The sequence below is a fragment of the Hermetia illucens genome, chromosome 2 (genome assembly GCF_905115235.1).
Source record: "Hermetia illucens chromosome 2, iHerIll2.2.curated.20191125, whole genome shotgun sequence".
Classification (NCBI taxonomy): domain Eukaryota; kingdom Metazoa; phylum Arthropoda; class Insecta; order Diptera; family Stratiomyidae; genus Hermetia; species Hermetia illucens.
Window position 1 is genome coordinate 92,716,390 of NC_051850.1, and position 24,525 is coordinate 92,740,914.

At 40.8% G+C, this 24,525-nt stretch overlaps 2 protein-coding genes across 6 annotated transcripts; one reads left to right on the top strand and one right to left on the bottom strand.

The window, feature by feature from the left end:
* Positions 1–5,112: 5,112 nt before the first annotated feature.
* On the bottom strand, positions 5,113–20,542 carry LOC119649592 (myotubularin-related protein 9-like). 2 transcript variants are annotated; one of them, XM_038051801.1, is made up of 6 exons: positions 20,398–20,542; positions 15,483–15,729; positions 15,199–15,427; positions 14,462–14,874; positions 14,307–14,404; positions 5,113–5,682 (listed from the first exon to the last, which is right to left on the bottom strand). In XM_038051801.1, the coding sequence occupies exons 1-6, from the start codon at positions 20,404–20,406 to the stop codon at positions 5,500–5,502; spliced, it is 1,179 nt and encodes a 392-aa protein (XP_037907729.1). In that variant the 5' UTR covers positions 20,407–20,542; the 3' UTR covers positions 5,113–5,499. The 2 variants fall into 2 exon arrangements, with proteins under 2 accessions (XP_037907729.1, XP_037907730.1); XM_038051802.1 differs by having other exon boundaries at positions 5,116–5,682; positions 20,293–20,430.
* LOC119649593 lies at positions 19,960–22,565 on the top strand. Of its 4 annotated transcripts, XR_005249160.1 has the most exons (6): positions 19,960–20,330; positions 20,390–20,538; positions 20,628–20,715; positions 20,799–20,930; positions 20,987–21,130; positions 21,196–22,565. XR_005249160.1 is itself a non-coding variant. In XM_038051803.1 (4 exons), exons 1-4 carry the CDS (start codon positions 20,045–20,047, stop codon positions 21,216–21,218), a joined length of 585 nt encoding a protein of 194 aa, XP_037907731.1. In that variant the 5' UTR covers positions 19,969–20,044; the 3' UTR covers positions 21,219–22,565. The 4 variants fall into 4 exon arrangements, 2 of the variants coding, with proteins under 2 accessions (XP_037907731.1, XP_037907734.1); XR_005249161.1 differs by lacking the exon at positions 20,390–20,538 and having other exon boundaries at positions 19,962–20,330; XM_038051803.1 differs by lacking the exons at positions 20,390–20,538; positions 20,628–20,715 and having other exon boundaries at positions 19,969–20,330.
* Positions 22,566–24,525: the final 1,960 nt, after the last annotated feature.

Here is a 24,525-nt window from a genome sequence, read left to right on the forward strand (position 1 = left end):
CATTTTGCGAAGGCATGCACCAGCGGCATTGATCGGTCCGATCGATGCAGAAGGTGTGGGGAGAAAGACCATATTGCCAAAGCGTGCAATAGGGACCCCAAATGCTTATTATGCGAAGGAAGTGAGGGACGGGATTACCGGCATATTGCCGGAAGTGCTAAATGCCCGGAATTTAGGAAGGCGCTGACTTCAATGAAAAAATGAGGTTTATTCAAATAAACCTCAATCATTGTAGGGTCGCTCAAGATTTACTCGAGCAGACCATCTACGAATCCGAGGTGGAAATTGCCATCATTAGCGAACCCTATAAAAACCGTCACGGTGGCGTGTGGGTTATAGATTCGTCTGGTGGAGCGGCGATATGGGCATGCGGTCGACAAGCCATCCAATGTACTGGGAATCAGACATACAGCGGCTTTGTGTGGGCGAAAATAAACGGGGTATATGTGTACAGCTGTTACACCCCACCAAGTCTGACACTGCCCGAATTCGAGGAAATGCTTGACAGCCTTGTTCTCGACGCAAGGGGTCGTAGTCCAAGGGTGATAGCTGGTGACTTTAATGCTTGGGTCCGTGAGTGAGGTAGCAGAGAGACAAATGCAAGGGGCCGTAGTCTATTAGACACTTTCGCACAGTTGAATGTCGTTCTGGCCAACGAAGGATGTGTAAACACCTTTCAGAAAGGGGGGTCTACCTCAATCGTAGACCTAACTTTTGTCAGCCCTGCACTGGCACGTGCTATGTCTTGGTGTGTCAGCAACCAGTACACCCACAGCGATCATCAGGCAATCTTCGTTGGGCTATGGGTGGAGTCACCGGGCATAAGATCATCATGCCCGAAACCGAGAAAGATGTCAGGCTGGTCCGCTAACGCTCTGGATGAGCAGACCTTCACGGAGGTGTGGTTAGACCAACCTAATAAAGCAGGCGCTTCTACGGAACGAGCTGTCCATGTGGCCGAATGCATCGCCAAAGCGTGGTGGAATGCTGAACTGGCGAGCCTTCGATCAGCCTGTCACCGAGCCAGAAGAGCGGCTCAAAGAGCGGTAGGCAGAATTGACCAAGGGCAAAAAGAGCGCGCCTATAAGGAAGCCCGCAAAACCTTCAAGCTCGCCATCCAACGGAGCAAAAGGGAATGCCTTAAGGAGCTCTGTTTAGAAGCAGACGTAAACCCGCCGCCCGGAGCGCCTATAGAATCGTGATGGGGCGATTCAGAGGCCGATGGAAACGACAGAAGTTGGTGCTACTGCCTAAGGCTGGCAAACCACCAGGTGAGCCAACCTCTTACAGACCTATTTGTCTTTTGGACACTGTGGGCAAAATACTAGAGCGAGTAATCTATAATAGATTACCCCGGGTTGTTGAGAGCCAGGGAGGTCTCTCAGATCGGCAGTATGGGTTCCGTAAAGCCAGATCAACCATTGATGCCATCAAAATGGTTACTGGCTTGGCCGAAAATGCAATCCACGGAAGGGGCAGTACTAGCAAATACTGCATAGTGGTGACCCTGGATGTGAGAAATACATTCAATTCGGCCAATTGGAACTTAATACGGGAATCTCTGGCGAAGATTGGTGTTCCCGCTTATCTTGCAGCTATTATCAACAGCTATTTACAAGAACGGAGGCTTTGGTATGACACCGATGACGGACCCCAAGAGTACGTTGTCTCCGCGGGTGTCCCACAGGGCCCCGTACTGGGCCCACTGCTGTGGAACATCATGTACAACGATGTTATTAATCTTCCCCTTCCGGAGGAAGCCACGGTGGTGGGCTACGCCGATGATATAGCGCTGGTTGTTGTCGCAAAGCATCTCGAAGATGCTGAGTTATACTCATGCGAGGCGATCAGTGCTGTTAAGGGTTGGCTTGAGAGTTCTGGTCTGACACTTGCGGAGGAAAAAACGGAAGCGGTCCTTATCACCAAGCGCCGTAAAAGAAATTTTGCCCGTATTCAAATTGGGAATCATATCATCACTTCTAAGCCTGCGATCCAATACTTGGGAGTGATGATAGATGGAAAGCTTAGCTATAAAGCACATGTGCAGTATGTCTATGACAAAGCATCCACTGCGAGTGTGGCCCTGGCAAGAATGATGCCGAACGTGGGAGGGCCACGGCATGCTTCCAGGTTGCTTATAGCGAGGGTAGTGAGTTCGATCCTGCTCTATGCAGCTCCAGTTTGGGGAAAGGCATTGCAGGTTACATTTAACGGTAACAAACTGAGTTCAGTCTACAGAAGAACAGCCCTAAGAGTGTGCTCGGCATTCAGGACTGTCTCAGATGATGCAGCATTCGTCATTTCTGGAATGATGCCCATTGACATCTTGGCAGACGAGATGACGAATATATATAATGCGAAGTCTATCTCTCCTTTATCGCAGACGAAGAACGCCGACAGGGAGAGATCGTTAAATAGATGGCTCGGGAAAGGGTCGGTGGACACACAGGCTCATCCCTGCCATCAAGGAGTGGTTGGAGAGACGGCACGGTGAGATTAATTATAATCTTACTCAGTTTCTCACGGGGCATGGAGGATATCGCCAGTACCTGTTCAGGTTTAAACTGGATACCTCACCCGACTGTCCAAACTGCGATGGAGTCCCAGAGGACCCAGAGCATGTATTCTTCCACTGTCCAAGGTTTGTGGAGGAAAGGAAGAGCCTAGAGGAGACTCTAGGAGAGGTGCTTGTGCCAGAGAATCTGGTGCAAAGGTGTTTACACAAAACCTTAAAAACATGTGTTCTCAACCGTTTTTCTCGACATCGCCTAGGCATTCAATAAGCTGTGGCACCAAGGTATGTTGTATCAATTGTATATGAACCTCCCAGAAGAATTCTTTGTGATCTTAATATCTCAAGCATCGAGCGCCTATTCCGAGTAAAATATGCAGGATGCTTTGAATTGAAAAACAAAACGCAGCTGGTGTACCGCAGGAGAGTGTTTAAGACCATCTCTTATAGTATAGCGTGTTGTGCTCCGATCGTCTATATTAATTGAATTTATAATCGGAAAGAAAAAAAAATGCAATTTCCTTATAGTTAATGAGTTTTTTATTATTAAACGAATAGGCATTTTGGCAGCCACTTTCTGCTTTCTTCACCGGAAAACCCCCATATCAATCTTGTTCTACAATATGTCGGGCGACTGCAGAATTGATGAGTTTTTCAGCCCCGTTTTACTAGCTCAGCTTTCTTTAAGTGCTCCTTAAGCCGAGTGCTAAATAGGAGTTTGGTTTGCCTATATAGGGGGAATCATTACAAGACAAGATGCTACAGATGCTACTTTTTGCCGCCTGCTACTTAAGGTCTTTTTCAGTGGTTAACAACCCTTGGAGCGTGTGGTTTCTGCTTGATCGTACCACCTCGACAGCTCCTTTGACTAGAATTCGTCGCAAGGCAGGAAACATTCCCGTCGAGTAAGTAATTCACATCTATGGATCCACAGAGTAATAAGGAACATGCAGGAAACGAAGGAACGGAATCGTTTAATAACTCTATTTGAACAAGAGGGGCCAACTTTTGCGCCAATCTTTCGGAATAGTTTCATCAGACCAAACAGTGTTTATGAGCTGATGGAATTTGGTCGCCATCCCCACACTTCTTGTAGTAGATGCGCAGGTATTTTATGCACACTTGGCGCTTTGTTATTTCTCTGCGGTTTTAGCTTATCCTTGACTTCTTCGTGTATAGATATAGGGGACAGGTATCCATGCGGCTTCTGCTCCTGTGATGCTCTGAGATTGGGCTGTGGCATTAAGTGCTATTTTCTATTCCCCGCTGCGTCCCTGCAAAATATGGTTCTGGACTTAAACTCTACTATTATTCTTTTTATTGATTCCAATTTGTAAACCTCGTCATCCATATGCTTTTGTTTCTTCTTTCTGCAGATCTTATCAGCCGTACGCTTTAATTCTACGTATTTGTCTCATTTGGCTCTTGTAGATCTCTCTTGATATGGTTTTTTACATTTATTTTCTGCTGGCGCTTTTCGTCACACCATTCATTCCCTCTTCGTCAAAGTTCGCATCCTATGTCTTCTCTGCTGCCGTTTTGATTGTGTCATTTAGCTGACCCCACTTCGTATAAATGCTATCGACCATCTGGTGACGGTTCAGGCATATTTCGATGGCATTTCCTTCTTCTAGGACTTTTCAAGTTATAGTTGGGATGAGCGTGTACTTCCGTTATTTGCTATCCGGGGGCGATATTTTGCTCTGGCGAGATGGTGGTCACGGTCATAATTAGCATCCCGGATGATAAATGCTGCTCGCTTCTCAATGAGGACGTGATCACTCTGGTTTAACGGCGTCCCATCTGGTGATGTCCGTGTTTTTTTCTGTGGATCCTCTGGTAAGAGAACTTTCGCTCTCGGTAGTTATATCGTGAAGGCTATGACCACGAGCAATTTCAGGGTGGATCGGCTCTTTTCGTTGAAATGACCGAGTATTTTCTTCATGTCATTCGAAAGCAGTGAATCAAATACTAACTAACTAACTACTAACTAATTGTTTTCTTGGATTAGCCAAACGTTTAGTTTTCATTTGAAGCACACCAAATCATCAGTCGGCACATTTCTGTTTTACGATGCGGAGAACTCAGTTCACTCTCTCTCGTCTGCTGCTTTGCATTATTCAGGATTTGACAACATGGAACTGACATCAGGATTTGGTACTAGGACTGTAGATATTGAATTAGTCTGCATTACCCAGGCATTTATTGAGGATTGCGTAAAATGGTTAATGCTAAGCAATTTTTAGATTTTATTTGCATTAAATTGATAATCATTGAACGTTAAACACTTAAAATAACGTTTTTTGAAAAACGGTAGCCCTCCCAATATACTGTTACTTGGTTAGTTTTTAAAAGCTGAAAACTTATGAGTTTCTTATATTAAAGGAGATGTACTGACAGAAAAAAAAGCTCGGAAGCAGTTGAAATTCTTTGCTTTTCCCTATCCATTCCTTTGAACTAATCTGCAACTTTAATCGACATAGTCAAGTGACCTGCTTATGTAAGAGACCAGTGGCTCAAATGGGATACTCTAGACCTTAGTTCTTCCAAAGTAATACTATTCATTTGGTAGAGAGTACAAATAAACTTTTATTGAACCTTGAAACGAATAATGTGCAAATGCAAAATGTAATTGACAGTGAAATGATGATTGTATATTGGTTAAGGTTTCCATTGATTTTTAGCAATGCGTTTGGTACATTTCATTATGTCAACTTAAAATCATCCACCGTTGTCCTTTGAAAGGGGGGTTGTAACCCCGTCTAATCGAAATAGAAATCCGGTGCAGAACTATTTCTCTCATAGACAATAAAAACGTAAAAGTTAAAGAAAGAATATGAAATATGCAGACTTATTGCATTGTTTTTCGCTGTGCAATACAAGCTTCTATTCCGAAGTGAAATATCGTCTTCCGCTCTGATTCTCGAGATGAAGGCATGCGGCCTCCTAAAATAATGTACAAATTGACTTTGCCCCATTACAATAATTCATTCAAGTGGTAATGCAGTAGACTGTTGATTGTTTTTGATTTTTTCTTCTTCATGGTCTTCTAATTTGATCGCTTCTCTATTTTTCTCATCATGTTCTGCTTGTTCCGATTCTTTCTCCAACTTTAGCCGCTCCAACAGTTCCTTTTCTAAGTCTGCTGCTTGCTTCCGTAGTTTTAATACCTGAAATTAAAAATTTATTGGAGGTAAGAAATATACTTTTTTGAGATTTGGAATGCTGGATAGGGAGAACACTTTCTCAAGTAAGTTAATTAATTATCTATCGTCAGACAGGATCTTACTTTTATAGGTGTATGCAAACTACATTTCCCTTTTTATGACGGAACTGATAGTCATAATGATGGATAAGAATAAAACGTTTTTGGAACAAACTACACATGTACATTGTATGACCCTCAGAGGAATGATCACTTTTAATCCTGTACTGTACCGTTACGGTCTTGAATTAAGTCCTTTAACACGCTTCAAAGCCGAGATCCAATTGGATTGTTGCGTCAACGACTATTATTATTACTAGTATCAGGCGTTTTCATTAGAAATTGTGTGGAGTAAACGCCCTCTGAGGCAAGGTTGCAGCCTTCGCTCGTGCTGCTCATACAATGGCGCAGAAAGGACAGTTGACTCGAATCAAATTGATGTGGAAGATATTTTAATAGGACAGAAAACTATCATATAACGGTATAATTAACCGTCATCAGCCTGTAGCCCGTCATCAGCCTGTAGCCCTGTCCTTTATACTGACGAAATACTGTGGGATTAAATTTCTGTCGGAGAAATACACTAACCGCGCTTAATTTACGAAGGTTTGTCATGAAAGTATGGCAAAGACAACATTAGTCAATTTAGAGATCGTCCTGTGTGTTTGACTAAAACTGCGTTTGGCAGCAAACCTTAATCGGGAGATGCAACTTGCCAAACATTTATCCAACTAAGCAGGACGATTTGAAAGATCTAAATATCAGAAACTCTGTCAAAAAGAAATACGTGCTGAAATCAGAATTATCACCAGACCAGGGTAATCCTCTTAATCTTTCGCCTTTGTCCCGTTCATTAGCGGAGTTAGTGGGTCAGAATCGAATCTACCTTTTTTTTCCGATCATAAGCTTGGTACGGGTAAAGTCCAGAGGGTCTCAAATCATCACCTAGCGTATCATGCCATCGCTGTTTCGTTGGATCTTTCGTCATTACCCTTCTCTGGTTACGATTGACAATAAATGTTGCTCTACGCCAATGAAGGCTTGTAAAAAAATATCCAATCTTTCTTTAATTTCACAAGTAAGGTTCAATTAACTCAGGATCTTTCCGGAGTCAATTCGTGAGCTGAAGCGCGTGTTTCCACTTAGAGCTGGACCAAGAGTATGATATATATAATCTTTATCTACATCTAAGATCTTTGAAGTAATTTAATTAGTTTTCGCGTACATTTAGAGGAAATTAGGATTGCAGTAGAGTGGTCCAAGCATCTGCGTACGTTTTGTCATTAAGAGCTGCTTGCGAAAATTTATCTTTCTCTGAACATCCCTCAAGGGCATAACCTGCTTGTCAACAACTCCTTATTCTCATTATCATACTTATTCTTATGATCTTTCACCCTTTCCCGATTTTGCAGAAAGCTTCTGGTCCACAAAGCGGTGTTTTGTGCTCCTTTTTTGGTCAGGTAGTCCGTTGCCCCATTAATTTCTAACCCCACATGGGCCTGAACTCAGATTTTTTTTAGCAATACAAGCGTATCCACTGTACTAAGGCATTTGAATGCCTCTCTCCCAATCTGCCCTGTTGTCATTGTCATATTCTTAAGTATCAGTAATTTGAAATACTGTCTAGAAAGCATGCCAACCACCTTTGGCACCACTGCGCTGATAACCTTGGACATTCTAAAGAGTACCCTTCTTCCCTGCACCCGTAAGTCGAGATGAAGAAGAATCAATCTTAGAAGGACTTCCAGTGATGCCGTTGGGCATGTTCTTATTCCCCAGTTATATACACACATGGCAGTCTTCGAAATTGGAATTCTTGTGATTGCTGTGCCGGTTACCGTCCCAAAAGTAACCATTAGCCTCACTATGGCAGTATATGTATATCCAGCGTGGTGTTCTCGGTCTTCCCTGCTATGGACCTGTAAATCATTAAAACCCTCGTAGTTTCTAGAATAGATTTTCACACAAATTTGGGCAAAGACCTATGTGATGTTGACACCATAGTAGACAAATTAAGGGGTTCATCCCGTGTCGGATCCGAGGAATCGATTTTTTTTGCATCAATTGTATCTAGATATAGTGTAGAATATATATGAAAAGTGATTTTTTGATATTTGGAGTCATTCGGAAATTATAGTGTTAAATACGTAATAAGTCACATGCCAGATTTATGTCGATCGCCGTAATAAAGCGCGTATTTATCGGTCCAAATGACGTTCGAATGACTTCGCTAAAAGGATAAGAATTGAAGCCAAGGCTGTACATGTGTTTCTTGAAGAAACCTAAGGTTTAGTTTTGCGGACTATAGTCTGCACGTTAAAATGTCGTTTATTTTATCCTTTAAAATAATCGCAGCGCCCTCTAGCGTGGCAAAAGGAAAACACCTTTTTTGGAGATTGGTGTATAAATTGCCCTGTATTTCAATAATGAACTATGTTATCGGGCTGGAAAAATTATTACGCATGCTCAAGATATTAATAAATATACGGTGAAAAATTCGTATTTGTATCTTTATCCAGTTCTTTCCAAAAAAAGCAAAAAAAAAAACGGCCTTCACACGGGATGACCCTCTTTACCCTAAGAAGCCAACAGGAAGAGAGAAACCACACCCAGAGCTCACTTCCAACATTAAGAAGCAATATCCGAAATGCGATACGACTTGGGTGCATTCGTGAACATCGGAGGTGCCTTCACAGCAACTTGTAACGCGGGAATCGATCCGCCAACAATTAGTTCGATTCTTTACATACTGGAGTGGAGAAGGATCGACATTGTGGTTGGATGGAAGTCCATTGTCTTCGGGACTGCCCACAGGGAGAATATCTTTCTCAGTTATCGTATGGACACCTTGCTGAGGCTCCTGGATAACGCATTTGCGGACGATTTAGCCATAATAATTATCGGCAAGTTTGCAGATAGAGTAATCGCATGAACACAAGTCTGGAAATAATACACAGTTAGTGCCCCTGTCATTGACTCATGATGAATGACAGAAAGGCTGGGCTAATTATGTTCACTAGGAAAATTGGCTACACGCTACTCACTTTACCGGAGGTGAAAATTCAATTGGTAGCGAAGTATTTGAGAGTGTATCTCAACTTCAAGCTTACGTAGAAGCATCATATGCAGGAGCAGTATTAGGAATTCTGTAAGTTGTTCTAGTGTTGTAAAATTGCGATAGAGTTATGAACGTTCACTACAATGAGTTCCCTAACTGTATGCATCCATAGTGTGCATGCATTGCCTACTACCTCAGGCTGAACTTTGCGAATAGGTTAGCTTGTGGAAAGGCGACCAATCGTACGGTCATGCGCCTATCCGGAAATCCATAAGCAAACTTAAGCTGCGATAAAAACGGCGGGACCACATCGTTCGACTCAGTTCCAAGTGCTAATGCTGTATGTTATTGGCAACACAATATCAAGTCAGTTGATATGCGGGTCCCACCAGTCGCTGCTATAATTTGGCAGACTGAACGAAATATTTCTGTGTGCGTGTGTGCGCCAGGGCCCTCGAACATACCTGGTAATGAAGGGACAGATTGGCTCGTTAGGAGATTGGCTTCACAATAGTCGAGCTAGAGCCAGTATTTGGCATGACACCATCCTCTGCCAAATCTACTCTGAAAGGTTAGTAGTTTTTTACCCTTCTCTCGCACACAACCTTGTCGTAGGGGTAGTAGTTTGCGACTTCACTAAAGGTGTCTAAAACACATAAAGATGGAAGCAACGAATTTTAACCCTCCAAGTGGTAAGGAGTCAGACTTCGAATCCACCCGCGGTTGTGGGCAATCAAGTCACAACCGAGGCATGGATTTTTGAGGCCTTACCAGATTCATGTTTCCCCACGGAGAAATATGCGGATAACATGCTCTCCGCTTCAGTGGAAAACCTGCACTCAGTGCCTACGAGGCGGTGAACCATAAGAAGAAGAAAAGTGCAGCAACTTCCATAATGAGAGGAACTGGAAACCTGCCAACGGCCGGCCTGTCAGTGGCACTGTTACCCTTCTCCCAGAAAATGGGAGAGGAAATTTCAGCGGAAGCAAACTTCAGGAGAGGGGACATTCTCTTCCACCTCTACCAAGAAAAGCGAAAAGCGTTAAACTGAAGATATGAAATGCAACTGATCCAATATCGGTATGTGGTAACAGATCTATGCAACCCGGACACCGTGAACCTAGGAAAATTCCCAACCGGGAACAGCAGAAGTTACCGCAAAAGAAGGCGAAGCTTCTTAGGAATAACGACATGGGCGTTGCTGCACCAGCGATATCCAGAGAAATCAGATGCAAGAAAGCGGATCTTTTGGCAACCCCGGTGAGACCTACAATCTGTGGTATTGTATCAGTAAAGGGGGCTAAGGTTTATTTCGATGTGAGATCTTCGAGACTGAGAACGTAGATTCAAATGTCAAAATTGTTACAGGCAAACATACTGATTCAATTCCAGGGTAATGACAAAAGAAGAAACGATACCGTTGCCTTTGCCTACGCTATGGTTCTTTGTGTCCTACACTGATGTAAGAACTAAGGGTAACTAAGGTAGTGTATCCAAAAGCAAGTGAATTCTTAATAGATTGTGATGCGAATGCTCAGCATATTTGTGGGGGCTGCGCCCCTACGTTCGTGGATTCAACAAGAAGTGAAATAATTGTCCTAACAATCTGCACTTCTAAATTGTTATAGTTGATTAAAGATGCAAGTGCCAGACTAAGTCTCACTGTCAGATCACCGTTGCATAGAATTTAGTCTAGCTTATTATTATTGGAGGTGAACAGATTGTAATACAAAGGCGACATTCTAAGAAGAAAATGGTTTGGGTTTGGTTCAAGAAACTTTTCGACGATAAAGTGAAGCTCACGATAGAAGATGTCCCGTTTCCAAGACAAACGCGGTAAAACCTTCCCTGGTGAAACCGAGAACTGCACCAACTCCAGAGTTGAGTCTGCACAGGCTCTTTCGAGAGAACACCATCCGAGAGGAAAATAATTGACGGTTTCTGCAAATGTTTCAACACGAAAATGTTGCAAGGGAATTGGCACACTGTGAGAGCGATGATTACTAATGAAACAACCTTTGTCCCCCCACAAGCGGGGTCGGCTCGTCGTGATCGGCTGCGCCATTTTGTTCTATCAAAACCCTGATCTGGATGCAGTCGCGAGGCTTTCGAATCCCTATCCAGCGTATCAAGCCATTATTGTTTCGGCTGGTCTATTGATCGCTTACCGTCGACTTCGATATTGAGGCCAGTGTTGGAGAGTGAATTCTCGATAGCGCGAATTACATAACCGTACAATTGAAGACGCCTCTTGAATTTTTTCCACGATCGTTTCAACTCCATGTCCATCACGGATATCCTCATTTCGGATGTGATCAAGGTGTATCACACCACTATGTAGTCCAACGCGATATCTTCGTCTCCACTCCCGGCCAAACCTCAGAGTCAAAGAGGACGACGAAGTGGACGACATTGCCGTAAATTTTAGAATTGAGACGTTCATTAAAAACAAGTTGTGGAACGCCACTTCATCCAGGTTGCGCTAATACGTAAAGCAATTTTATAACACAGTTCTCCATTGGCTGATAACATTGATAAGAAGTATTTAAATCGCTCAATTTTAGGCAGGTTACTGCCACTGACAGAGATATTGCCTTTTTCATGGGGATCAGTCTTTAAAAAATTGGTTTTATGCAGATTCATTCAAAAACATCATTTGCATTGGGCGCTGGACTTTGGATGCCCCGTGTGACAATGTCAATAACAAGAACAAAGAGTGGTGAGAGGGCGCTTCCTTTATGAACGACGGAGACATGAAGCGGTTTTCGGATCGTGTTAGCCCAATTTCACCCAGCGCACGAGTTCTTCTGATACTAGGTGTTGTTGTAGAGCATACCAGATGAGTTCGTGTGGCACACGGTCAAATGCTTTCTCCAGATCCAGAAATGCAATGTAAAGACGGGGATGATTTCCACGGTGTTTCTACATAGTAACGTAGCGTGTATTGCGTTAGCAGTTCTGCAGTTCTTGATAAACCCGGCTTGATTCACGGTTATTTCAACAATGTTATGAATACGGTTGTCAAGAATACGTTCAAAAATGTTTGTGGTATGAGGCAGCATCTGGATCGGACGGTAATTTGGACATTTGTGGTGCCCCGTTGCCAGACAGGCTGTGTTCCACCTACTTTAATAACCCGATTGATGAATTGTCTAAGCCAGAGCTTTGAGTCCCAGCTCATCACTTTCCTGAGCTCAGATGTTGTCAGGTCCTGTTGCTTTTCCCAATTTCATTCGTTTTATTACTTCGTCAACTTCAGTGGGGCCCGCAGGTGAAATCGCTCCAAACTTCAACAATGCTTCTAGAAGTGGAGAATGAATAAATTTTCTATTGAAATCTGTTCGAAATATTCTCGCCATCTATCCGTCGTAAATCATCGGTTGGTAAGCAAAGTAATGTTCTTGTCATTAACGCAACAAAAGTGTTCGATATCCTGTATGCGTTCGTGTCGGCTTTCGACAAGATGATACAAATTTCTCTCGCCATCCCGAGTGTCCACTTTATCGTAAAGATCTTCCAATGGACCGCTCTGGTGACATCGACCGCTTTCTTTATTTTCCGATTGGCATCCTTGTAAATTTGCCAATTGACCAGCGTTCTATGGTCAAGAAACTTGTGGTAGAGGCGTTTCTTTTAGCGAACCTTCATTTGAACATCGTCATTCCAAAGCCAAGTATCTCGGTTGATAAACCACTTACCTGGCTTGGCGACAGCGAAGATTGCATAGGCTACTTTGTAGACCGTATATTTAACTTGCTTGAACGATTCGTCCACCGACAATCGGGGTAGGTACGTATTCAGGCGATATGCTGACCACGTGTTAATTGAACACCACTTCTCCGTTTTAATGAAAGTCAGGACATATAGGGTAGCGAATATGGATTCGGTTTACTGCTTTTTTGGCATGATACTCCGGACGGGAATAACAACACCACCTCAAATCGCATCTGGTAATGCCTGACATACGTAACCATCTGTTAGGGCCAAAATTCCTATTGTACAAAGCAATGATTTTCCCAGTCAGCATGTAAGGAGGCTGGTTCTAAACCTGAAAAGTGGCGAGCTCTTAACCGTATTCGAAAGGAGAATCCTGCGATGGAAGCCTATATAACGAAAAAATTATGAGCGACATCTAAGACTTGTGGACAAAATCCGGACTTGTGGACAAAATCCGGTTCAATAGGCTGCGATGAGAGGGTCATCTAATCCGTATAGGGAAAACTGAGTCTTGGAAGTCTATAGGGATAATATTTACGATAAAAAGAAACACATGGCAGACCCGGCCTCAGATAAGAGTGATGGCGTAGATCAGAAACCGCCAAAACCGGAATACTTGAAATTCCTTATTAAGGCAGGACTAGACCGGATACCTGTTGCTGCACCGTTAATGATAACGGCGTAGTCAATGGATTTGTAATCAAATATACACAATCATCATTTGATTACCAAGAAGAAACAAATCGACTTATGGGAGTCATCACGTGTGAAAGCCGTTTTTCTACGCCTTTTTTAGAAATTTTTTATGAAGAACTGGATAAATGTAGAAATATGAACTTTTCACCATATGTTTACTGATATCTTGAGCATGTATGGTATTTTTTCCAACCCGATAGCATAGTTCTTTATTGAAATACAGAGCAACATATACACCAACCTCCAAAAAAAGGGGTGTTTTTTGCTGCCACACTAGAGGGCCCTGTGATCGTCTTAAAGAAAAAATGTAATGTAAACTGCATTTTAACGTGCAGTCTTAACCACAATCCGCAAACTCGGATTGTTGAAAACATATTGAAATTAAATTTTTGGTGCCTTATTAATTTTTTTTTTAAATTTTGGCGTTTTTTCAAGACTTCTTCGATGAATAAAAAAACTACCCAATAAATCCCACTTATCCTAGTTTGCGGATCGTAGAAATATGTTCTGAATATGTCGTGAAAATTTCAAAAAATTTCGTTGGGTAGATTTTGAGCTATGGTGGCAGCAGATTTTCAATATGCAGTTTCAAGAAAAACGCATTTAAAAAGTAGAATGCGATTTTTAACCATAAAACCTTAACTGACCATTAATTTGCTACATCTAGTCCATAAACCTTAGGTTTCTTAAAAAACACATGTAAAGCCTTGGGTTCAGTTCTTATGATTTTAGCAAAGTCATTCGAACGTCATTCGGACCGATAAATATGCGCTTTTTTGCGGCGATCGACATCAACCTGGCATGTGACATTTTACCTGTTTAACACTATAATCTCCGAACGACTCCGAATATCAAAAAATCATTGCCTATATACTCTACACTATATCTAGATACAATTGATGCCAAAAAAAATCGATTTCTCAGATCTGGCACACGGGATGATCCCCTTAAGCGGATGTAAATTTTAGGAATACATTAAATTTCTCCAAATTTGTATATTTTCATATATTGAGAGCAAAGAATTGAGTTATTTATATAATCAAGTAGAAAAGTGTAATATTTTAACAGTTGTCAGAAGCCCAACTTACACTATATTTTTTCCTAGAACATCTACTTACCACACTCCTCAGCTCTTTTTCCTGTGTCACCAACGCCTTTATCCTTTCTCTATTTTCTTTAGCATTCATCTGATCTATTTGCCAATGTAGGTAAAGTTCTATGAAAATAGAATAATATACTCCAAATCCTATGAAAAGTTTACAGAAGCACTCACCGTTCCAAACTTCTATGCTTATAGGCGCTACTGATGGCCAAATCACGTTTGGATTGGGATCATAAAGCGGATTCAATAGTGTATCCAATATTTCCGGCCTGTTTAAATATGACCACAAACTCGTAGTTCGCCTGTAAACTTGCGCTGCTACCCGCTCCTTTTCTGAATCACACAGGAATGTGCCATATTGACTGCAGTAACTATGCTCAAACAAATCAATTAGCAGCTGAGAGCAAAATTCAAAGCTACATGGGAACTGATAGTGCAATTGATAAATGCAATCGAGGAAAAGAAGAAAAGATGCACCTGCCGTTTTAGGTCGACTTTGAGAGGGTGCATAGCAACCATATCGATGTCGGGTTGCAAATGGGTGCCCAGCTTGTATCCACTCACGTTCTATAAGGGCTTGAATTCTGAAAAAAGAAAAATACATAAATAATCGGACAATCATTTCGAGCATGTTTTCTTTACAATACAAAAATTTAGATAAAATTCAAAAAATTAGAGAGTTGAAACGCAGCACCGTCTCTGTCGCTTGTAGTAGTTTTTATTTTGCAAATACCGATATTTCGGGAACATAGTGTTGCATTTCAAACTTTTCACTTTTTCACTAGAAACACCGTGAACATACATTGACTTTAAAACCATTTTGACATTTTATCATAAGAGAAATCTAAATTTTGCTAGAGAACTTAAATATATATTAGCATATTAATAAATGTAGCGGAATACCGTACCCTCTAACTGTTCGACAGTCAGGATTCAATATAATTTGTACTAGTGAAGTGACTATAAGCGTAGAATCGAGTCCTTTAGCACCATGGATCAGAACAGGACTGCCTTCTTGATCTAAACACTGAGCTACAACACAGGCGGCGTTTAAAGAGTTTAATACTAATGATAACCAGCCAGAATTATCTAATCTAGACAGCCATTTATCAGTGGAGCAATTTGTATCGTTACAAGCTGCAATTGAGATATACGGATTATAATGAACTCAGCATATTCGAGAAATTTTCACCTTCCATTAATTTGGAAAAACTATCTAATATTGACGAAGGAGAAGAAACATTCCCAATTGACCGATTTACTTTTTTCCATAACGAGTAGTGTTGGTCTACTTCCGTATTGGATTTGCCTTTACCCCATGTATCTACTATAAAACCTTTTGTACTCCGAATCAGCAGTCCATTCAAAATAGCCTCATCTGCTCGGCAGCGTTTTATACTCGGTCCAGTTAAAGGCTGTGCGCTTCGCATTAAAACTGCCTGAAAGAAAACATTGAAAAAAGAGCATTGATTAGCAGCAGAAAGAAATCATCAAATCATCATTAAAATAATTTTCTGAAAAAGTAATGGTTGCTTCTGAGGGGAATGTCAACAGACGATGTATTTTCTTAAACCGGTATCAGCAACACAGCGATTTTGAAATCGGAAATTAGAGCCCGTGTTTCTCGACCGCTATAACGTGAGGGAACTATATGTGTAAATAAAATTGTATTCGACATTCTTTCTCAATTTTAATTGCAGATTGTCTGCATTGTCTGGTTTTCATTCAACCATGTTGTCATTTTACAGTTTGCTAATCCTTATACTTTATGTATCTTAGTAGGTAAACACTAAAAATTAGGTTTTAATTAATCTTGCAAAGAAATGACTTTTGAAGAGGATTAACGGAGAACCACCATTGAAATTGCTTCTATATCTAACACCGAAAACCTTACAGCCTTGGGCGGAACATAACCTAAGTTCCCTGAACACACGAGTAGAGTTTAACGACGATAATGATGTGTATTACCAAATCAATTGCGGAGGATACTAATAGGAAAGAGAATGTAATTATCAACGTCGAAATAACCGAGGTTCTATCTTCTAAATTTTTATTTGGCTTCACATATTGATCAGGGTCAGCGTAAGCACTTTTACTAAGTTTATCGGCATATCGAATTCGCTCCCTGTTTTATCCCTATTAGGCTATCGCGTGCGGCCTCAATAATGCGCGATGAAAAAATTATGGAACTGATGGCTATATTCCTATATTGGATATGTTGTAGATTTGTCTCGAGTAAAGCATCTTTAGTATAAGCCGATTCTACCGAACAAGATAGCAGAGCATATCTTATAGATGGTACTCAAAAACTTGATACCTCTATAATTGTTGCATTAAATATTTCCTTTTTTATCTTTGGCAGATAATACTTAGTTGTTAATAATCAGTCACTGATTCGCTGCCATAAACTTTCAGCATAAGTTGATCAGCTGCTTGGTGTAGTCGATCAACTCCATATTCAACCGATCCTTAACTCTCATAAGAATCCTGAGGCTGCCTCCAAATCCATGAAATTTTATTTGGAAATCTCAAGAGTGGCTAACCACATGGGGAATTCGCGCAAACGAGAGTTCAATGGAATCAGTTTTACACAAAGTGACAATGTCAGATATCTTGGCTCCCGACGTATTACTTGGAGAAGACACATCTATTGCCTAATCAACAGAAATTCTAGGGTATCACTAGACAACAAGTTACCTTCGTACAAGTCATTAATTAAAACCATTTGGTTGCCATGCCAACGAGATAATGATCCGATTATACACAGGACAGAACTACTTTTATGGAACTCTTTCCGCGCAAAGCAGAGGCGAGGGTTGAATTACAGAAAGCAGATGCAGCAAAAAAAGAGTATATTAAGTTGTGATGGTACCTGATTTTTTAGCAATGCCAGAAAGTCCAATAGTTAGGGAAAAACCACAAAAAGCGAGCTGAGAGCAAACCGTAATAATTGGATGGAAACACTTGTAAGACCCATATCTACTCTATTGTCTAATACTGTTAACGCCATTATTTATGTAAGGAATAGCTTTTAATTTAACAGATGTACAAGAAGAAAATAGCGCAAATGATATTGAAAAGGTTCTTGTTACAAAGCATAATAACCGAAATATATGCTATTAACATTTATTGTCTTTACCATTTATTGGGCTGGGTGGTTTAGAAGCAAAATAATTATCGAGCGACTTTAGTACATCTTTAACTTTCATGATCACTGAAGAATTTGCTCATCCTCGACTTCCACAATCATTGCGATATTGGGACCAGTTCCATCTGTCAGCGCAATTGAAGTCGAGGAGGCAATAAAACGAATGAAATCGGGGAAAGCCACAGGACCTGACGACATCACATCTGAGCTCTGGAAAACGAAGAGCTGGGACCCAACAGTGTGGCTCAGTGAATTCTTTAATCGGGTTATTCAGGAAGGAAGAACACCATCTGACTGGCAAGAAAGTACCACTGTTCTAATATGGAAAAAGAAAGGTAGTCCAGCAGCAGAATCGTTGAAATATCCCTGAATCAAGCCTAATTAGTCAAAAACTGCGGGACTACTGACGCAATACACGCTGCGCGGTTACTCATGGAGAAACACCGTGAGAAAAATCGCCCTCTTCTGGATCTAGAGAAAGCGTTTGACCGTGTGCCACATGAACTCATCTGGTATGCTTTACGACAACACTTAGTGCCCGAAGAACTCGTGCGAGGGATTCAATTGCTGAACCACGATCCGAAAAGTAAAGTTCGAAGTATGGCGGGTGTATCAAAACCGCTTCGTGTCTCTGTTGGTGTCCATCAAGCAAGCGCCCTCTCACCACTCCTCTTTATTCTTGTTATGGGCACCGCCACACGGGATATCCAACGTCCAGCGCCCTACACACTGCTTTATGCAGATGATGTTTTCCTAGCATCTGATAGCAACTTGTCCCAAAATGGAATGATCGTCTCATGACTCAACTGAACTTTTGACGACCGATCCCCATGAAACAGGCACAATCACTGTCAGCGCCAGTGATTTGCCCAGAGCTGAGTGATTTAAATACCTCGGGTCAACGCTATCATCCAATGGAGAACTGCGTTATGAAATTGCTTCATGCATTATCGCAACCTGGATGAATTGGCGTTCCACAACTGGTGTCCTTTGTGATCGACGTATCAACGAACGTCTCAAATCTAAAATTTACCGCAATATCGCCCGTATGTTAGCTCTCTATGGTTCTGAGCGTTGACCGACTATAGAAGAGAATGAATGGCGTCTTGCGATAATGGAGACGAAGATGTTACGTTGGACTAGTGGCGTGACACGGTTTGATCACATTCGAAATGAGGATATCTGCGATTGTTATGGTGTTGCACCGATCAGGAAAAAATTGCGAGAGAGCCGTCTTCAATGGTATGGTCATGTAATTCGTTCTAACTAGAATTCACTTGCTAAGATTGGTCTGAACATCGAAGTCGATGGTAAACAAACAAAAGGCAAGCCGAAACAACGGTGGCTTGATACGCTGGATGGGGATTTAAAAGTCTCGAGATTGCAATCAGATCAGACATTCGATAGAGCTAAATGGCGAAACCGATCACGACGAGCCGACCCTGCTTGTGAACGGGACAAAGGCTGAAGAAAAAGAAGAAGATGATCACCTGATCTGTCAATTCTGACGAAATCAACTTGAATAAATGATGGAGCAGGGAGTAATGCGGGGGCTGGAAAGTGGTAATTTCTTCCACAGTCCCATTCTCAGCAGTTACCAGCCGAGATTTTTGGCCGACGGGAGAAATCTAGAGGAAACACTAGGTGAATTGCTATTACTGAAAAATTTTGAATGAAGCATGCTTTCATGTTTCCGAGGATTGGGATACGATCTACTCAATTATCGGATCCCTTTGTTTACGATCTATTTTTCTCACAATATTTGAAAGCAGGAGGAAGTAAAGAATTTGCGATAAAGTGAGATGCAATTGGATTCTAAATTCTCCGCCCCAATTGCATAAATTTCGTGCCTTAGAAGTACACAGTAACAAATTATAAAACTTAAATTGGAAAATCTAATTAGTTTCAAGAAGCGATGCACCTGTATTTCATGCTAACTGCTTAAATTGTTAAATCTGACCTGCGTTCAGTGGATAAAGAAGTCTGGAAACCGCAAGTTCCAGATATGAAAGTTTTGTGTATTGCTTATATAGCTCGTAATGTGTACGCGTTTAATTTGTCAGTCCATTCACTTTAGTATGATACTGACATTCTTAAAATGCAATAAATTTGCACAAAAGTGACAACTGACCGATTTCGAACTCCCGCTCTCCTTCGGTTTGCAACCAGCTTCGGAAAGTATTAATCGAGACCTTTTATCTAATAGCCCACATGACAATATTCGGTTACATACCCTTTTGCATTTATGGGGACCCCCCTTGAACTTAACGTGGAACTATGTTACTCACTGCATGCGAGGGGACTTACTGGTCCTTATTCTACCAAAATTTCATATCAATAGGGATCACCGTTTTTAGATACAGACAGACAGATAGACAATAAACCGATTTTAATAAAGTTTTGTTTTACACAGCAGAAATGCTATCTTTTTCACGCGCGCCGTATTCTTCGATGGATAAGATAATGTTAATAATCATAGCTTGAGGTTTCCGGATCGGGCGAACCAGTCACGTAAAAAAGATAAAATAGATGCAGAGCTGAAGTGTCAAGCTTTGTCTTAGAACATAAGTTGCTGCTGCTAGTTTCGTAGTGATTCTCCCCCAAAGATGACTTTAATACAAAGAGTGTGCTTAATATTGTTTGTTCTCTGTTTACTTAAATATAGTTTTAGCGTGCACAATAAACACCCAGTGTTATTTTCAAAGTTAGCAACATGCCAAGAGTTCTCTTTGGAAGCGGATAAATGTCTTCACTTTTTCCCTTTTGAGAAAATTAAAAACTACAAATCAAAGGAGAACAAAATCCACTTGAAGTTGTATGTGATGGCCTCAATGGACGCAAACATTGTACTCACAAATGGTTACGGAGAAGGAACTGTTCGTTACACAGCTGGTAAAAACCTCAGTTAATTCTTCTTTAATAACCAACCATTTTTAGTAATCGCGTTATAGTTACGTACATCACACATCTTCACAACCTATAATATCGTTTTCACGTTGTTCGCCGCTCGTAACTACATTCTCGGAAAAATATCCGGTTTGATCTCTCTGAAATGATTGTTTATTCACATTTCAAATGAGTGAAGTACATTCGATAAACAGTAAGACGGAAAAGTGTTCATCATTCTATCAAACATGTTTTGCACAAACAGGTATCTGCTCATGCGCTAAACTTTCCTGTCAATTTCAGTAATTCATGATCGGGTGTATATCCTAAGAAGTCCAGATCAGAGCATATAACCGGTTAAATCACTGCATTTTCAAAAGGACTCAGATATGTAACCTTATAGAGCTCAATCCAACCCAGTTCGAATTCATTGTGTGATGTCTGTGGCTAACTGTTTTTCTTTTTCATTTCTAGTTATTGGAGGTGTGGGGAATACCTATTCTTGGTTAAGAAACACAAGTGATACAACCATAGGCTTAGACAGTCATTTGCCTAATATTCTGTCCCCACTTTGGCCCACCCCAATCATTATCGAACAGAAACATGGTAAATTTGGATGGAACTTACTTCCACATATCTACTAAGAACATACTTTACAATAGATGGAAGGTTGGATGTATCAATACCCGAAGTAGCAGAGCCACTTCTGACGACTGACGCGTCCGATTTGACGAATGTCCAATCTTTTTGCCTATATGCATGGAGGAATCCTTGTCGATGGTTCTTTAACTGTACTGAGATTGAAGGTAGTATCAGGATAATTGCTTTTGTTTTTTAAATATTGAAGAAATGTTCCTCAACTGTATTCCAGATGATCTCTTAGATGACTTTTAGATGCGAGTGTGCTGAGTAGAAGCGATGGTTAAGAAATTAAAGCAAATCTGATTTAAATATTCTAAATACCAATTTATCATTTCGAAATCAAAATATTTTCAATCATTTACTGAAAGTAAGCAATAGATCACATCAGTCAAACTGAGCAGAAAACTAAGATAAATTTCTAGTTAAGGTACGACGAATCAACTGTCATTGTTGGTTAGGTTTTTTGATCCTCTAGATCCGGGTGGTTCATCCATCTCATTGAGTAAATGATTAAGCCATAGGATTGTCGCCCTTTCTTTTCATGTGCTCATTACCATATTCGTCGACGAGTGGTTCATTTACATGTGAAAGTAACTGTATAGTTCCTCTGATTATAATTTCCATGGCCAGACGGCTTATTCTTAAGTGGAAAGGACCCTCAAGCGCTATAAAGTGTTAAAAATTGCTCCCCACAGCGTCTGGACACGAAATCTAATTATAATAATATAATAATCGTTGGTGCAACAATCCGTATTGGATTAGGGCCTTGAAGTGTGTTAGAGCACTTCATTCAAGACCAAAACGGTACACTACAGTCCACAGTAGGAGGCAATGTGGTCAGCATTGCGCTCGCCCGAGATTATTACCCTGATTTGACTCAGGTACTCATTCACGGCTGAGTCGACTGTTACCGACATCCAGTCCCTCTGCTGTCATTGAGATTTGAACCGCGACCTTCCGCTACGACAGCCCAATGCTCTAACCACTGAAGTCATCCGAACACAAAAGAAATAAGCTTGCGAAAACAAAAATAAAGTTTTTAATTTGAGAAGTATTGAGGGTTAGTTATATGCAGATTCATTCATTCATTCATATGAACGACGCATTGGAGAATGAAATTGAGGATCCTACGAACTGCTAATTAAAGCTCTTCGACGAGCTGAAGATCAGGCGATTTGAATGCTGCTGCAATGAGATCGAACAGAACAACCTCGAACCTCGAACCCCACCACCTTATATATCGAAGAGAATAGACACACCGGATACCAGAGGACCGAAACCTCTCCTCACTAGAGAAATATAGGAACAGAATAAAAATTGAGCTTGCGTCAAACAAGTTTCACCGCCGAAGCCGAAACGATGACCCAGAGGTTGACGAAAAACAAGGTTGGAACAGAAGCGTGCTGAATTATATCGTCTTCTGAAGATCTCAGAAAGAGACAACAAGCGACACTTCATGGAACTACTGAGAAAACTACAATACCGAAAAATGGCACTGTCGAAAAAAACGATATTAAGGCAGCGATATTTATAATAGTCATAATATAATAATATGCTATGATAGTATTATAATAATAAATATGTCGCTAAAAAGTTAAATAGACAGCGTTATGTTTAATTTTGAACAACTACAATTATTATTGATGTGCCCTTTCTCCGTTGTTTCATATGCCAAAAGACAGCATTTAGGTCTGCTCCTCTTTTTTGCACTATATGGATGTTCTGTAGCGAACTAGGCTTTGAAAAATAAATAAATAAAATAATAATATATGTACATTTGATACCCTTCTCATAAAAGTAAACGAATTCAAATCTAGGAGCAAAGGTTTACTGCGGATTTGGATAAAATGATAATCATGATTGTAATTGCGATTACAATCAGAAATGAGCGTGATTTTATGATTACACGATTATAATCATAAATACAGGGCATGATTACGATTGCATTCAATTAATCACGGAATCGTAATCACCGTAATCATAATCATGGAATCATATGAAATCACCGTAGTTACCATTACGATTGATGTTGTTTGCGATTTGTGCAGCTGCTAACTGCTTTAAAAATATTTTAATTAGCAACAATTTAGTGGATTAGATACAGTGGGCAGAATAAGTAACAATTGGATTAGTTGTAGTATCGCAACTACATTGAAAAATAAATATTGGCATTTACCTCGGCAGTACCACAAGAATTCGCTCCGGTCCAACTCTTTGTAAAATTTTCGCGACTGGTGTCCCAACATCTGACATTCACACTACCTGATCTATTTTACCGATAACACGCCTATCTTCTTTTCGAACTTCAAACTTACCAAGGTAGTTGACGCCTGAGGAACCGGATTAAAAAGGCTTTTTTTCGGGAAAAATTTATATATTTTGCTTCTTAGAACCATTCCAAAGGAGTCTAACAGATTGAAGCTCAAAGTCAGCAACATGAGCTCGTTATAAAAAGGACGCGTGGTGCATTGAGTATCAACTACTATTTTCATCGTAAGAAAGTAGGACTTAACACCAAACCCAATCTGATTCTCTACAAATCTCTCTCTCTCTCGCTCTCTCTCTCTCCAACAGCAATAAAATATAGGAGCACCTATATTAATCACATGTTTTTAACTAAGTCGGCGGCGGTACTAGTTTTGGGGCCAGGCTCGTTCAGCTCGAACGATAAAAATCAAATTCCAAGTTGCTTTGTGTCACCTCACTGTAACAATTCCACTTTCGCATCGAGCGCCGCTGGTATTTTCACCACTTTGATCGTAGTTTCCAAAATATCTAATAAAAATATAACCTTTACGGTTAATGCTAGGCAGAACAAAGTTCCACGTTGTCTGCTTAGTTATAGTTGGGATCAATTGATAAACAATTTGGTTTAAATAAAACGATACCGAATTTAGTTAGTTATTAAATTTAATTAAACTTGATTTTATAAAACCACTACACTACACATTTAAAGAATACTTCAATGTGGATAATCGATGAATTTTATACAACAAGAAAACGTGCTGTGTGCACATGCCGGTGGTCAAGATTGGAGAGAGCGGCTCATCTCCATGCAGTTTTTTCCTGTCCCAACCAACGGCACTTTCTCACCGCTAGTCCTCCACACCCGTGGCGAGTTCTAAATAGTGGAGATATCGGGGCGCCATCTATTTGCTCGCATTCGTAACATTCGAAATAAATTTCGAATGCTGCGAATCCTGCCGCGCCACATGTTCAACGAAAGCCGTGCTAAGATGATGGAACGCCGGGTCTTACGACATTGCATTGGCAAATCTTTTAGATTAGAAAACAAAAAATGTTAGGAAATGCCGGAGCAAACCGACGAACTAATATCAAACCTTTTGGAGAACACTTTTCAAACCTTATTGAACGGATTCAATATTAGACAATTATACCAGCAGGGTAAGAAAACAACATTGATCACATTCCTTATATGGTTGTCATTCACCCCTTAATGCAGTATAGCGCGTCAAGCATACCTACGCGCCGTGGTTCGTGGCTCCTTGAAATGCACGTTAACTTCTCTCAGGACCACACTCCTCCTCTACTATTCTTA

Excerpts from the sequence above, each read along its gene's own strand:
- LOC119649593 (XM_038051803.1), top strand. The coding sequence starts at position 20,045 with ATGACTTTAATACAAAGAGTGTGCTTAATATTGTTTGTTCTCTGTTTA. Across the intron at positions 20,331-20,798 it reads AACTGTTCGTTACACAGCTG|TTATTGGAGGTGTGGGGAAT; the intron begins GTAAAAACCTCA and ends TTTCATTTCTAG. Across the intron at positions 20,931-20,986 it reads CATTATCGAACAGAAACATG|ATGGAAGGTTGGATGTATCA; the intron begins GTAAATTTGGAT and ends ACTTTACAATAG.
- LOC119649592 (XM_038051801.1), bottom strand. Across the intron at positions 15,428-15,482 it reads TTTTTCCAAATTAATGGAAG|CTTGTAACGATACAAATTGC; the intron begins GTGAAAATTTCT and ends TCTCAATTGCAG. Across the intron at positions 5,683-14,306 it reads AAAAAGAGCTGAGGAGTGTG|GTATTAAAACTACGGAAGCA; the intron begins GTAAGTAGATGT and ends TTTTAATTTCAG.